Source organism: Ambystoma mexicanum, chromosome 5q, assembly GCF_040938575.1.
Source record: "Ambystoma mexicanum isolate Mex_15411 chromosome 5q, UKY_AmexF1_1, whole genome shotgun sequence".
In the NCBI taxonomy this organism is placed as follows: domain Eukaryota; kingdom Metazoa; phylum Chordata; class Amphibia; order Caudata; family Ambystomatidae; genus Ambystoma; species Ambystoma mexicanum.
The window spans coordinates 614,134,760-614,150,190 of NC_090933.1; the positions used below are offsets into that span (position 1 = coordinate 614,134,760).

The 15,431-nt window shown below is 44.5% G+C and overlaps 1 protein-coding gene across 2 annotated transcripts in view; it reads left to right on the forward strand.

The window, feature by feature from the left end:
• The window catches only part of LOC138497547 (UDP-N-acetylglucosamine transporter), a 338,062-nt gene that overhangs the window by 119,905 nt on the left and 202,726 nt on the right, over positions 1 to 15,431 (forward strand). For both annotated transcript variants that reach the window (XM_069621088.1, XM_069621089.1), the window contains exons 3-4: positions 6,745 to 6,899; positions 6,998 to 7,120. In XM_069621088.1, the coding sequence (XP_069477189.1) occupies positions 6,745 to 6,899; positions 6,998 to 7,120 (278 nt within the window). The remainder of the gene's footprint in view (positions 1 to 6,744; positions 6,900 to 6,997; positions 7,121 to 15,431) is intronic.

Genomic DNA, 15,431 nt, shown 5'->3' on the forward strand with positions numbered 1-15,431 from the left:
AAGAGAGCCATTACCCAGGCTATCCCGATATTAAAATCAATCCAGCGTAGAACTGATCCCTCGCTGGTAACCCCAAATCTTACTCGTGCAGTGAATCCACGAGGGGAAAAATTATTCCGGACCGCACCCTCCGATCCCATGTACATAAGGGGTCAATAAAAACCCGACTCCCTGCTAGTAACCACCAGAAAGAGGGCAGGTACACCACTAGCTTCTTGAGAAGCACCGCCCGATAAGGAGAGCAAAATTATATATGCTTTGGGTAGGAAAGTTGCCTCCACGTAAACCTATCGGGCACATATTGCTAACAGTACCACTCTTTTAGCAAGCTCCAACTGCCATCAGTGGGAACAAGTTGCTGCTCTAGTAGCGTCTGCACCTGAACCACTAAAAGGCCAATTGACCCAAATTGCAGCAGACGGAAGGTCCGTATCTGGATGCATTTGATGCAGCAGATGATGCTGGATGATTGATAACCAAAGGCATTGTAATAAAGTGCCATGCTTGGCTAAGGCAGTCGGCGTTCAAACCCTAGACCCAAGCCACGCTTATAGACATGCCGATAGAGCCAAATATTCTATTCGGCAGGGCAGTGGCAGAGGCACTAAAGACAGCTAAAGATGAGTACGAGACCCTAAAATCTCTCGCCAACTCGCAAATAAACCCCCAGGTCAGAGTGGAAATAATTTTTGTCGCTTTCATGGCCAAAGCTCCCAGAGGGGTTCCAATTACTACCAAAATCAAGGAACCTCATGGGGCAACAACATCACAGGGATTCACCAGAGGTAAGTGCAGGGGCCGCACTAGGGGTAGAGGCAGCCCCGCCAGAAGTGGTACGCCACCTAGTAAACAGTGACGTTCCGCTTTGGGTCCCTTCCCGTGCATCCCCAGTAAGGGGGCACATTTCCACCTTCACCCACCTATGAGAGGGGATCACTTCGGACAGATGGGTGCTGTCCACAGAATACTGTATAGAACTATTAGCGCTTCCCCACGACCATCCTCCAAGACAGAAGGTACACTCGTTGGAGCACCAGAAAATCCTTCTCAAGGAGATTGCCACTCTACTTGCAAAGGACGCCATAGAACTCGTCTCGGGCAACCAGGTAAACAGGGGTATTTATTCAACCTACTTCCTTGTGCCAAAAAAAGATCTAACAATGCACCCAGTATTAGATTTTCGCCCTGCAAACAAGTATGTCAAGCCACAAAAATTCCTCATGACTACACTCCGAGGTAATCCTCCTAGTAAAAAAAGGGGGATTACATGGCAACATTGGATATGAAAGATGCCTATTTTCATATTTCAATGTTCCCAGCGCACAGAAAATTCTTGCGTTTCAAAATGGACAACCAGCACTACCAGTTCATGGTGCTGCCCTTCGGTTTAGCCTCGGCTCCAAGGGTATTGACCAAGGTACTGGCAGTGGTGGCGGCGCACCTACGCAGGGAGGCAATCCCAGTGTACCCTTACCTGGACGACTAGCTCATCACAGGGGAAACCCCAGTGATTTGCAGACTAAACATTCAAAGAACTATCAACCTCCTCTTCCAATTGGGCTTATCAATCAACGAGAAAAAATCAAGCCTGGTGCCAAGCACCTCAAAACAGTTCCTAGGAGCTGTCCTAAACATCCAAGAGGGGTTGGCCTTTCCATCAGAGGAAAGAATTCAGAATCTGTTGCTGCAAATTCCTCAATATCAGGTCGGTCGCCAAATAAGGGTGTGCAAAGCGATACGTTTGCTAGGCATGATGGCATCTTGCATTTACCTGGTTCCCTACGCGCGCCTGCGCATATGACCCATGCAGGAATGGTTGGCAAAACAGTGGTCTCAAGCAAGTGGTCAGTGGGACGATCTAGTGGTCGTTTCGCCAACACTAGTACAGAGTCTTCGCTGGTGGACAAGAGAGAATCTTACGAAGGGGAAGCCCTTCTACGAACCGGAGATACAGGCCGTCGTCACAACAGACGCCTCCTTGGCAGGGTGGCGAGCTCACTACCTTCACCACACAGCTTGGGGTTACTGGTCTCACACAGTGGCTCAGAACCACATCAATCTGCTAGAATCTCTGGCAGTCTTCAGAGCGCTTTGGGCATTCGAACCCCTCCTATCCAACCTGTCAGTGTAGATCCTCACAGACAGCACAACGGCAGTGTTTTACTTAAACAAACAAGGGGGCACTCGTTGGCCAAATCTGTCCAAGATTGCCCAGAAAATTTGGAGATGGGCACTCAAACGGAAGATTTACCTGTCATCCCAACACGTTCCAGGGGATCTCAACTCGCTAGCAGATGCTCTGAGCAGGGATCCCCTTCCAGAAGAACACGAGTGGACCCTACACAAAGTCGCCGTAGGAGACCTCTTCTCTCAGTGGGGTTTCCCCACTATAGACCTATTCGCCAGAAGACTTTGCATCCAGGTTCCCCCAGCCAGGCTCCAAGTGGAACGCCCCTATGGATGAATTGGTAAGGGATGTTTGCCTGCGCTTTTCCACCAACCCCTCTGATGAGGAAGGTGGTCAACAAGATCCACAGGGAACCAATGACGGCTCGTCCTAGTTGCTCCTATGTGGGCGAGACAACCGTGGTACCCACACCTACACACATTAGCGGTGTGTGACCCCATCAAACTCCTGGGCCGGTACAACCTACGCTCCCAGCACAAGGGCCTAACAGTGCATCCTCAGCCCAACTCCATGAACTTGGGTTATGGCTCCTGAAGTCATAGAGTTTGGGCATCTCAATTTACCCCAGCGATGTATGGATATCTTGAAAGAGTCAAGAAAACCCAACACAAGACACTGTTACTATGACAAATGGAAACATTTCGTTATTTGGTGCCAGAAGAAGCAAATCAACCCAGTTGATTGTACTCATTCTAATGTCGTCACCTATATGCTCCACCTATTGAATGCAGGGTTAGTGTTTAACTCACTCAAAGTGCACCTGGCAGCTTTATCAGCCTACTCCACTTCGTATAACAAGGTGTCATGGTGGAAAGTGGCAGTTGTCAAAGCATTTATGGAAGGGGTAAAGAGACTCCACCCTCCAATTTCTAACCCACTACCAGGTTGGAACCTTAATGTGGTACTTGCTAAAGTCATGGTACCTCCCTTTGAACCCATGCACAAAACTAGTCTCAAATACCTGAGTTATAAAACTGCCTTCTTAGTAGCCATTACATCCATAAGAAGGGTCAGTGAAATTCAAGCTCTGTCAGTGCAGGATCCTTTCTTTATAGTACATAAGGATACACTGTTTTTATGCGCTCACCCTAGGTTTTCACCTAAGTTAATTTCCAAATTCCATGTTAACCAGTCCATTGAGCTACCGGCCTTCTTCCAAGAACCCAAAAGCTCTGCTGAGGTGAAACTCCACACACTATATGTGAGGAGAGCGGTCCTCTACTATGTAGACAAGACCAGACTGCTAAGAAAGACAGATCAACTGTTCGTCTCCATAGCTCTATGCAGAGAAGGAGATCGCATCGCAAAGAATTCAGTCGCTAGATGGATAGTCAGATGTATCCAACTGTGCTATTGCCTCTCAGATAAAACACTGCCTTTTACGCCAAGGGCCCACTCTACAATAGGTACTGGTGCCACTCTGGCTTTCATTGCAAATGTACCCCTTGACAGCATTTGCAAAGCAGCTACATGGAGCTCTATTCACACCTTTGCTCAGATCTATTGCATTGACACTCATTCCAAGACAGATGCTCAAGCGGAACAAGCGGTTCTAAGACATTTATTTGCTCATGACCCTTCTCACATCCCACCTCCTCCTCCTTATTCTAACTAACACTGCTCGCTAATCTATGCACAGCATGTGATCTAAGCAGATTCCACAAGCCTCTGAAGGGATACATTACTCACTGTAATCGTATTTCTGATGCTCGTATCTGCTTAGATTCACATGCGCTCGCCCTTCCTCCCCTCTGAGAGAAGGCGCATGGATGCTTGTAGTGTTATCTATCTTATCTGCTTGTATACTCTGTACTCACGCTACTCCTCATGCTTCCTCATGTCAGAAAAAATACGATCTGAGGGTCCTACACGAGTGAGGGATCATGGGTACATGGGACGTCACACTAGGGATAGTATTACTGACATGCCCTAGTTTGATGCCCCTTTTCGAGTTTCGAAAAAAACCTGTAATACTCTGCAGCTTCCACTAGATGCCGGCCTACGCACAGCATGTGAATCTAAGCAGATCCAAGCATCAGAAATACGATTAGGGTGAGTAATGTATTATATAAACAGAAAAAGGAAAGCAAACCGCACTCGAGGCAAACAAAATAGTCTCCACAATTAAGGGTCAGAAAGATGAAAGATCTGACTCGGCTCATAGTAAATAACGTGCTGTTTATTGTTAAAAAAAAAAAAGGCATAATGTCAAGCAGTAGGTCTGTGACAAAAAATCAACAGAAGCAGGACGTCATAGAGTACATCCAGCTAGACAAGACGCGTTTCGCGCACCACTCTGCGCTTGTTCATATATATATATCTCCCTCGGGAGGACAGCTCAGCGGCAACTTGCTCGCCTTGGAAGCAAGATGACACGGAGAAACGCAGGTTTGATCCCCGGGTCCGCGCTTCGAAACCTCTGGGTATTAAGCGCGTTATAAATAACCTATCATATCACAGGTAAATGCTGTTGCTTCAACATTAGATGCTGAAAAAGCATTTGTTTCCGATTCTTGGTCTTTTTTAAATGTTCTGTCCTTAGGCCCTGCAATTTTGGGTTCTATGCTTAGCCATCATGCCCACATAAGTGGAGCAGGATATAAATCAATCTTCTCCAATTTTGCATGTTATGGGATATATGGCAGTTATTCCCATTGCGGTTTCTCTGGTCGTTGAGCTGCTTGCTGTGCTTATCCATTTGAAACCTACACATAGAGGAATGTGCCTATTTGAGGACCCCAAAATGTTCTCCTTATAGGCTAATGATCGCTTACTGTGTGTCCAGAACCCTGATGTAAATTTTCCATGTGTTATAGTCCATGTCCAAAAAGGTCTTGTTGTGGATTTAGTTTTAATTGGACCAAATTCAAACTATTCTCGTCCACACCATTCAACACCCCACACTTAGATCTCAGTCGATTTCACTGGGTACCACTACATATTTGGAAATTGAAATTGCCTTCACCAAAAAATAATTGTATGCCCTGAACCTATGTGAAATGACTATGAAGTGTTGGTCAGCTTTTCCACTTTCTTAATGTGGCTCTGTCTCTGTTTAAAGATGCTTATGTTTTTTATTCCTTTTCAAAGTGCCTGTTTTGTTGTAGCTCTTGCAGAGTTGGGCCAAAGTGGGTTGTAAGGGTCAAACATTAAGCAGCTTCGGGGTGCTAGACCTTGAACTAAACCACCAACTTGCTCAAGCCCCGATTGCCTCCTATTATCCTTCCAAAACAGACATATATCACCTTAAATCAATGTATGGGACGTGCCTCTGTTCTTTGGTCCGTTATTCTAATGCTAAGTATGATAAGTTTTGCACATTTAATCCATTTCGAATGACTGGGAACCCTTAGTCCAGGATATTTTATAGCCTTGGAATTGCTGTACTGTATGACTGCGATATCTCTATGGAAATGTTCTGACATTTCTCCTACTCTAGAGCAGTATGTGCACATCAGGTGGGATAGAGAGGGGATTCTCATGCTTGGTGATATGTTCCCTAGACTAAGCTTGGGAATGATCCAACTTTAATGTTTCAATACTATTGAATGTGTTGGGTATTTTTGCATTAATTACATACTTTCCTTCTTGAGAAAGCTATTTACAGTTCAGTGTTCATTCGACTGGTGACAGGTTTACATAAAGGGATAACACCCAGCCTTCTATTTAATGTACCTACAGTTCTACGTTCTTGGCCAGATGTAAATGTGATGGTGATTTGTTATTATTTGATAATGGATCACCAACGGAGACGTTGTGGTCTCTTGAACAAGGTGTCCCTTAATCCTTTATTAAGCTCATTTGGCTTTATTGGCTCATCCAATTCTGTGTCTTAAATAAGCCAGACTACAAACTGGCTTGCTAGTGATGTTTCAAACTGAATGAAGCTGGGTGTTTCATAAATGCCTCTCCCCTGATGCAGATTTCTTATGCATGACGTGGAGTGATCTGCTATTGATTCCCTTTCAGAGCACAGTCTCAGACACTATCCTTAAAATATGGATATTTTATGTACTTTCTAATGCGCCTGTACACAAGTATTTCTTTCACAAGCCTAACGACACACTTGTCATGTTAGTCCTGTGCAAAATATCTCTGGTGATATCGGCAAATTCTCTATTCTCGCTTGTAGATTCTTAGACCTATCTTACATCTTTGCCAAACCATCATACGATATCTTTGGTCGCCTAGATCTTCACCTTTGCATTCAGAATGGATTTAGGAACTCACTTTGGAAAATTATTCTGAGGGAATTTATGTATGGTACTCACCAGGCTACCCCTAAATTATATGTGCTGGATTTCGTGGTTACTTGCTCCAGTGATGCATCGTGGTCTTTTGCTTATATATGGTTTGCTAAGAAGTGACCGTCTCGATTGGTTCCTGTTCCAATCTATTACTTTTCTTTATTGTGCTCTTATTGAATATCTCAAAACACCTGTACATGAATGTTTTTATTTTTCCTCTGGTTTGTCAAGCAAATAAATAAATTCTTCAAAGACAGTAGCTCATTTGACTTCGACAAACCTATTTACTCGTTATTTTGTTTCCAATAGATTGTAACTTCCGATCTCTGAATAGAGTACTACATGATGAAATTATTAACAAGCCGATGGAGACTCTTAAACTGGCGATTCCCTCAGGAATTTATACACTACAGAATAACTTGCTCTACGTTGCACTGTCCAACCTTGATGCTGCTACATATCAGGTAAATCATGCCAAGCCTCTCCCCAAAGACTGAGCAATGGGTTTGCTGGAATGATGGTGTTCCTGTATTGATATGGATTGTATTTTGTTCCTTTGCAGGTTACATATCAGTTGAAGATTCTCACCACAGCGTTGTTTTCTGTATCTATGCTCAATAAGAAATTAAACATTTATCAGTGGATCTCCCTACTCATCTTGATGGCTGGAGTTGCATTAGTACAGGTAGCTATTCTCAATAACAAGCATCCATTTCCTGCCAATCTTTAGAGTTTTATGTTGATTATGATTACTGTTTTACTGGGAACTACATTGTTTGCTACGGTAATGGCTTTAATCAAAAATTGGAAATGTAATTTCAAATCACACACCCCTACAAGTTGCAATGTCCTTATAAAATTCTTGATTAATGAGAGAAGAGCTTGTCATGGTTTAGTTAAAGCCATGCGTAAATGGCTATGGAAGATGAGTTGTTTGTGGGAGATTTTATTCTCTAGTCCTGAATCACCCTGGCAGGGTACATGAACAGCAAGTCCTTCTGGTACTCGATGGTACCACAAGGCCTTTCTTTGCATGGTTTCAGCATACTCTAACCATGAGTGGGATAAATAGGGGTCTTACATGCCCCTATGTGTACAGTGTTAGTGGAAGTATTGGACCATGCATTTATGAGTCCAGTCTTCTGAAGATTAGGGTGGTAGAATTTTGAAGTTCGCTTCGGAAACAAGGACATCAAATAATTTGTAATGGTGTGATGTGGCGGCAAGGCTATTGGAAAGGTGAAGGCACAGGGATGTATCTAGTAGTTAAACTTTAAAAAAAAACCTGCAAATGATTTTAAGTTAAAAACACAGAGAAACAAATATCACAAGTCTCACAAGCTAAAGGATAACTAAGCAAAAATGTTAGAGGATAACATTGTGTTCTCGGACTAGAAAATCAAAATTGGATGCCTGAATGGGGCTCCATAAATTGCATCCTCGATTTGATATCTTACCACACTTGAAAACATCTTGGTAGATGAAAGCTACAAATTCTTAATTTTATGGTATGAAAGAAATGGAGCGCTTTACAGAGGTATACAGCAGTACAGATGCATAACGGAGTGATTTTCAGGGATCACGACAGACCATATTTACAGCGGGGGATAGGAAACGGAGGGGTACAGCTTTACAGGGGGGCTTGGTGGAGAGGGGTGGGCAAAGGCTGTCAAGTTGGGTAGCAGGGGGGCAACATGATGGTCTAGGTGCTGAGGAGGAGAGACTGCTTCAAGAGGTGGTCTCGAGTTCTTTTCCGAATTGTAGGAGGTAGTCTGATGCTGACTTGGAGGAGGTTCCATAGTCTTGGAGTGTAGGCAGAGGAGGCTTGTTTTCAGTTATTTTCCTTTTTGCACAGGCAGCATTCAAGTCTGCATGTGTCTTGGCTTCTGGTGGTGCACTGCCTGCCAGAGATGATGCGTTTCTCTGCAAGGTAGCTGGGTGACTTGAGGTTGACCGCCTTATAGATGATGCAGCAAGAATTGAAGGTGATGGGTGCATGCAGTGGTAGCCAGTGAAGGTCGATGAGGGCTGAGGTGATGTGGTCGTATCTGCGTAGACCCTTGATGAGGCATGCAGCCTTGTGTAGGACAAATCAAGGGACACAAAGGAGGAAGACAGGAGGCCTTCAAGAAGAACATTGCCCCCATCCAGGTGGTATTAGGACCATTGCTTGAAATGATTGGATTAGCGACAGGCAGGTTTTGAGCCTGTGGATGTCCTTGATGGAGTCGTTTTTTAGGTGTAGCTGTGTGTCTGCGTTTTTTTTTGGATGCAGCCCTAGAGATAAGGGCTGTATTGGCCACTTTTACTCTGCGCCCCAAAAATTTAAATGGGCAGTAAAAATACTCCCAACAAAAAATAGCAAACAAATTGTAGAACCTTGTGCCCAAGCATTCACCTGCATAACTCCATGGATATATTTGGACCAGTAGTACCACAGGAAGAAACTTTTTTTTTTTTATTGTTATGGATGAAAATCAGCCTTTCAATAAAAGCTACATTTTGTTACAATATACAACAACTCTAATCTAGAAGTAAATGAATACCAGAAAAACCAAGATGGGGGGGGGGGGAAAGAATTAAACAAGTTAAAACAAAAAGAAAATATTAAAACATGTTGCTGAAAAACCACAGTGGATGCAAACTATGACAGCGTAGAATTCATAGAAGCAATTAGCATTTACCCTCAGGTTGCAAAAAATGATGTTAGATAATTAGAATGTAGTTTCTATTTTGAAATCGGAAGATAAGCTAACTTCTAATGACATAGACAGAAATCATCAATTGTCTAGTTTCAGGAGCAATATAAATTTCGCAATTGCAACTTGTACCATTAGCAATTTAGAATGAAAAAGTTTGTTCCACAGATTTTCCGCCGTCAGAATTCTAAAATGTTTAAATTGTGACTTGAATAGCACATTCCGCTGATGAGCCAAATTCAGACATTCAGTTAAGTGTTGTAAGGTTTCTTGTTCTGGGATGCAGCAGAATCTACAAAAATTCTCGCAATCAGTAATTTGATGACACAGGGCCAAGATCTCCTTGATTTTACATAAATTTAGTCAATAGCACAAAAAAATGTTCCTGTTTAGGGCTCGGAAATTTAAGCAGATGGATGGTACGAAATCTTTTCTATGAAAGGATTCCCTTTAATACTCTGTCTTGCACATTTCCAGGGTGTATATTCAATCTGATTGCCATAGTTTGAATTTGGCTGTAGTTGGATCCAGAGTTAGCAAGTCTTGTGTGATTCCTGCTGCATCCATTACAGAGATTACATGAGTCCTCTATTGTAAAGGGAAGTTCTGATAAGAGGAAGAAACTATTATAACTGCCTGATCAGAAGAAGTAAACATATATCTTTTAATGTGCAGGAATATCTAGGTTCAGAGAAATAATTATTACAAAAACATTTCCGTTTTGCTGTTAAAACATATTTTTACTCGCCTATAAGATACTCTCATTGGGAATTCAACTCCAATTTGTACTCCCAAAACAAATAATTTCACTCCCAACTAGTAAAATATTCCCACTTCCCAGTCTTATCTGGAGCGCTGCGTGGATGTGGATGTTGTGTGGCTAGGAGCGCTCCCAGTGCTTCCATGTACAGATTGAAGATCAGATGGGAGAGGATGGAACCCTGCTGAACTCCACAGGTGATGGGTAGCTTTGCAATCTAGAAGAGTCCATCTGAACAAACTGCTGGCGGTGGGCAAGGTAGGACTTGAACCAGCGTAGAACAAGGTCGCTGATCCCCATGCGCCGTTGTAGGGTGTCTGAGTGCCTGGTGGGCTACTGTGTCAAAAGCGGCCGAGAGGTTGAGTAGAACCAGGAGGCAGGGGTGGCCGTAGTCAAGGATGTTGAGAGTGTCGTGGATCATCTGTATGGGTGCCGTCTCTGTGCTGCATCTGGATCTGAACCCGGATGGGTAGGTCTGGAAGAGATTGTTGGTGTTGATTCTTGGTGTACAAAGCAGTCCGCCCAACTGAAATGTCACAAAATTGATGGAAATGGATTCTAAACAAGAACCATTTGATGGACTTTCAATTTTGTGTTAAGCTTCTTTAGATGCAAAAGTGATTTATTTAAATGTCATTGTTGGTATTGAAGAGGGTTGATTTAAATCCACATTTATTTCTATAGTCTTCTGTACTTTTCAGACATTTGTGATCTAGGGAAAGCAGGATTTGGCCATATAAGCAATCTTTTTTATTTTAACGTTGATGGATTTCCTTTCAGAATAATGAATAAACTAGCAACCAGTTTGTATACATCAGTGTATAAAGTAAGGTATGTTTGCAGAACCTATAAAAAAGGGGTGTGTGACGAAATGATTACTCCTCTGCAGGAGCACAAGGATGAGTATTAACTAAACCACCTACTCATCCGCCCACAACACTACTTCTTAAACAGCAGTGATTCCAGTTATAAAGGGGAAATGGGCACAGCTGGAAAGGTATCCCTCCTTCACCTCTTTTGGTAGTGCTGGCGAAGGGTAGGCTGTATCTTTGGGGAAGGGAGGGTAAGCTGTTGGCAATAGCAACCCAAACAGCATTAGTACAGTGATTGCAAAAATAAAAGAACGGCACTACAAATCCATCTCTATAAAAGAAACACATGCAGAACTTGTTGTTAGAGGATAGTCTGGGTTGATCAGCGGGAATGTTTAGACAAGAGACTTTGCAACAATGTCACTAGATCAAGGATCTGTCTGTGTAGAAAAAAAAGATTAAGAAAGGGGCATAAAAGTCATGATGGTCCCGAAAAGTGGACCAGAGGTGCAGGGCTTCTTAACACTACCTATTCTTGTCTTTGGGGGTTCAACAGCGTTAAGCCAGGCATTTTGACGTTCAACCTAAAATCTGGATGCTTTCAGGGTTGTCGTTAGGACCCAACAATGTGGTGGGGTTCGACATTGGTATCAGTTTGTGGGTCAAAAACGCTTGGAATGGTAGACCGTGTTGGGTCAGCAATGCTGAAACACTGTGACCACGGGATGGAGAAGCAGAGACTTGGCTTCGGCAACAAGCAGGCTTGGCTGGCTCAACATGGCTTTGGGGCACTGCAGCAGCGTAGGCTGGGAACTCCAAGGAGCTGGTTGCCTGGCAATGCTGTCTAGTTGGGGGCGGTAGACTCAAAGGGCCTCTAATGCAGGGTAGGCAGAGCTTCAGCATCGGGCAAAATGTGAGATGCGGAGGGGTTTGAGCATCAAGTTCAAGTATGACTGGTGTGATTTCCCTTTCAGCAGTTTGGATGGTATCTGAGATACCCAAACTGGCATCCAGACAGTTGGGAGAGGTAGAGAAAGCCAGGGACCACCTCCTTGGTTCTGTGGCTGCTGGAAACTGTAGTCCAGGATTTCAATGGACAAGTTGAGTCCTTCTGTTCTGCTCTCCCACTCCAGGGAACTTGGCTGGCACTGACAGGGGATCTTCCAGTGAACAGGAGCCTGGCTCCAATACATCCAGTAGTGGCCTCGGTCCAGCAGCAGTTCACCCCACCAGTGTTCCCTGGGTTTGCTTGAGAGACTGAGCTCTCCTCTGCCTTGAATGCATTCTGTCTTTATCTGTATGGCAGAGGATGTTGGAGCCAGGTGTACTCCTAACAGTGGTCCAGGGAATCCTTTTTGTTTTTGTAAGAGAAGACTAATCGAAAAAACTATGGAGCACACCTCTCCTTATAAAGGCAAAATGTCCAAAGCTCTAGTCCATGCTTCCCGTGATGGCGAGGCAGATTGTTTCCATTCTATTCAATGTTTTTCCAGCGTTATGCCCAGAAGAATAAATGTAATGTTAGTTGCTCTTCTTTTTGGTGGGTATGAGACACAGGAAACTGACCTTAATGAGCGTGTCAAGAGCCAAGTCAGATCAGATTTATTTTAATGTCTCACTTAAACATTCAAAAATGTTTAAATGAGTGAACATTCCCACCACGCGTGAATGTATGTTGCTTGAGGGTATACACACCCGGGGACATCTAGCAGCAGCGCTGTTGTGCGTTTCCTGAAGTGAGGCCGGAGAGTATGCCAGTTGTAAAAATAGTGTAATAGTTTGAAACACGTTATGAGGAAAAACATCATGTTTATGCATGCTCTTTGCCATTTTGGATCTTGCAGAGGTGAACCTAGACCATCTGCTGCATACTTTATTCACCACACTGGTGTATTGAGGGGAGCATACCTTGTACAACTCAATAATACCTAACTCCTGTGCCCAATGAAACAATGGTTGACGTGCCCAGTGAAACAATGGTTCGTCAGAGCTTGCTGGCCAGGCGTTGCTATTTTGTGCACACAAGTCTGTACAGGCCAGAAATAATGTAGAGTCCCTAGAAAAGGAGTTCAAAACCTGAATATCTGCCATATTGCTGATATAATTGCCCCCAGATCCTAAAGGTCAAAACAGATCCCATCCTCTTGTCCAGTTTAGTTGTTTGGTTGGACAAATGGCATAGCTCCAGAGATGAAGCAATGCAATATACATGTATCTATGACCGGTTGTTTTGGCATACTTGGTACACAACCCAATAGAAACTCCCTCTCGTCATCCCTCCCTTTAAATTGACAATAGAGGATCCTCCTTCTCCATCCAAGCTCCCACAATCTGGAACGCAATTCCCCTTATCTGCCGCTTAGAGGAACACCTTACCTTCCGGAAGGCTCTCAAGACCTGGCTTTTCCCCTGTATCCTGACAAACCCATGCCGAAGTACAGGCTAATTAACCCCTGTCAGATAGGCTGAGGCAGCAGTTAAGCCCATAGTAGGTACTTGGCGATGGCGAGGATAAACTCCAGCAGACCACAGGACAGAACCTACGCCACGCCTACGAAACCAAGAAACAAGCCAGGACAAAGGGGTACATATCGCACTCCATATCGATGGAAGCAGGCATGGACTCCCAGCCACCCGCATGCACCTGCCATCATACACTATTTGAAGACAATTTGCACAACACCTTCTCTGTCGGAATGCAGCTATGTCCCATGACAATTTCGGTCTAGCTAGATACATAATCAGTCTCCCTCATGCACTTGCATACTCTCCCGATAACCTCACAGCACCCATCCACAAGCCAGCTCGATATGGGTCGCTAGCAGGAACTTGGCCACCCCTATCTACCTTTGTATTGGCTAAAATACACACTTGCATTCTGAACTCTACTGACATATCTCCCATAGCTCGTGCTTCAGTCCCCCCAAGGACGTTCGCCTACAGCGCTTTGAGGCCATACCAGTGGGAAAAGGCACTATACAAATGAGAAATTACTTTGCATCAGGTGTATAGCCTTCAAATGGGTAACTAGTGCTCAGTGATATTTAGATAATGGAGGGGCATAAGAAAATATATATTTCTGAGGCTTGTGGAATCTGCTTAGATCACATGCTATGCATATGCATAGGCTGGCATCTAGTGGAAGCTGCAGGGTATTACAGTTGTTGTTTTGAAAATCAAAAAGGGTCGTTGACAGTGCGTGCCAGTAATAGTATCCCTAGTCCACTGTACCCATGGTCCTACACGCGTCGCGGTCCCTCGGATCGTTTTTTTCGCCATCGTGAGTGGACGCTTATCGCAGAGCTCAATTTCGGCTAACGACATTTGCTTATGATAAATTAAAAATATTTGACTCTGTCCTTTTCCTTCCGACTTCGACAAATTCATCGACGCGGTGGAAAAGACAGTCGTCGGACGAATTCAAGATTCGGCCCTTACAGTAGGGAGCGTGGTGGGCGGTCATTGTAGAATTTATTTAACCCGCCTTTCCCTTTCTCGCCTGGCTGCCTTTCCCAAAAATGGATAGAACACTATTTAAATTCTGCCCCACGTGCTATAAAAATTTCCTCTGGTTAGTTAAACACTGAGTGTGTAACTTGTGTCTGCACCGCGACCATGACGAGGGGCATTGTCGAGCCTGCAAGCTCTTCAAACCTAAGGCTCTTTAAGACTGAAGAACTAAGCACTGGGCCCAGCACACAATGCAGACAGAGGCCGCCATTGATGTGGAGGGAGCTTCCAGTGTGGCAGCATCGCCGTCTTTTTGGATGGCAACGGCGATGGGGCAACAGCAAAGTTCCCAGTGCAGGCCCCTGACCCCAAGACATAGGCCGGCAGCTCTTTTACGGGGACGACACCCAGCGACAAACACTTCGTTCCACTACCCCTGCTACTAAACACACATCCCAGGGCGATGAGTCGACGTCGACAAAACCCCCACGTACGTTGTCAAGGGGGAGGTCTACAGAATCCCTGTCCTCTGGGCACTCGAGGTCCCGATCGCCCCACGAGGCCCCGGAAATCAAGACGCCGTCCCTAAAACTCCATAGACTGAATGCTGGCTGACGAGGCGGAGGTCCGTCCCACTACCGAAAGTCGACATCATACGTCGAAATTGGCTGTATCGTCGAAAAAGACTGGTTCATCACACCTAGTCAAAAAACATGTCCCTGAGAGCCTGCTAAGGGCTACTCATGCCAAGAAACACTCTTCCAAGAGTCCTAAACATAAAGATAAGTCTCATAAAGACAAATCCACACCCACTAGGGAAACACTCTCTGCCCCACAAGAGGGTTCTTTGGCTGAAGCCTTGCATAACAAGGGCCCATCCACACTCCAGTGCCATCCTACACCCTTAGGACAAGCCCCTACCCCTCAGTACCCTGGTGTAATTCCCAGTTCAGCCCTATGGACTGTGCAAGATATGGACAGGGTCATGAGAAGAATTACCTTTTTCACCAATTTCTTTGAAAAAAGACCCTCCGGCTTATCAAAACTTTCAGGTTACACCTCTTACTACTGAGCCTTCAAGCTCCCAGCCTCAGGCTTCCAACTCCCAGCCCCCAGCTAAAAAAGGTCATCCTGAGTCACTACCAGTCCAACCATTACTAGGTGATCTGTTTGACGTCCGTACAGACACCAAAGGTGATAATGAGGACTTATCAGCAATCTGATCACTATTATGATGATGAAGTGGCAGAGGTATACCCTGGCCTCACCAATTCA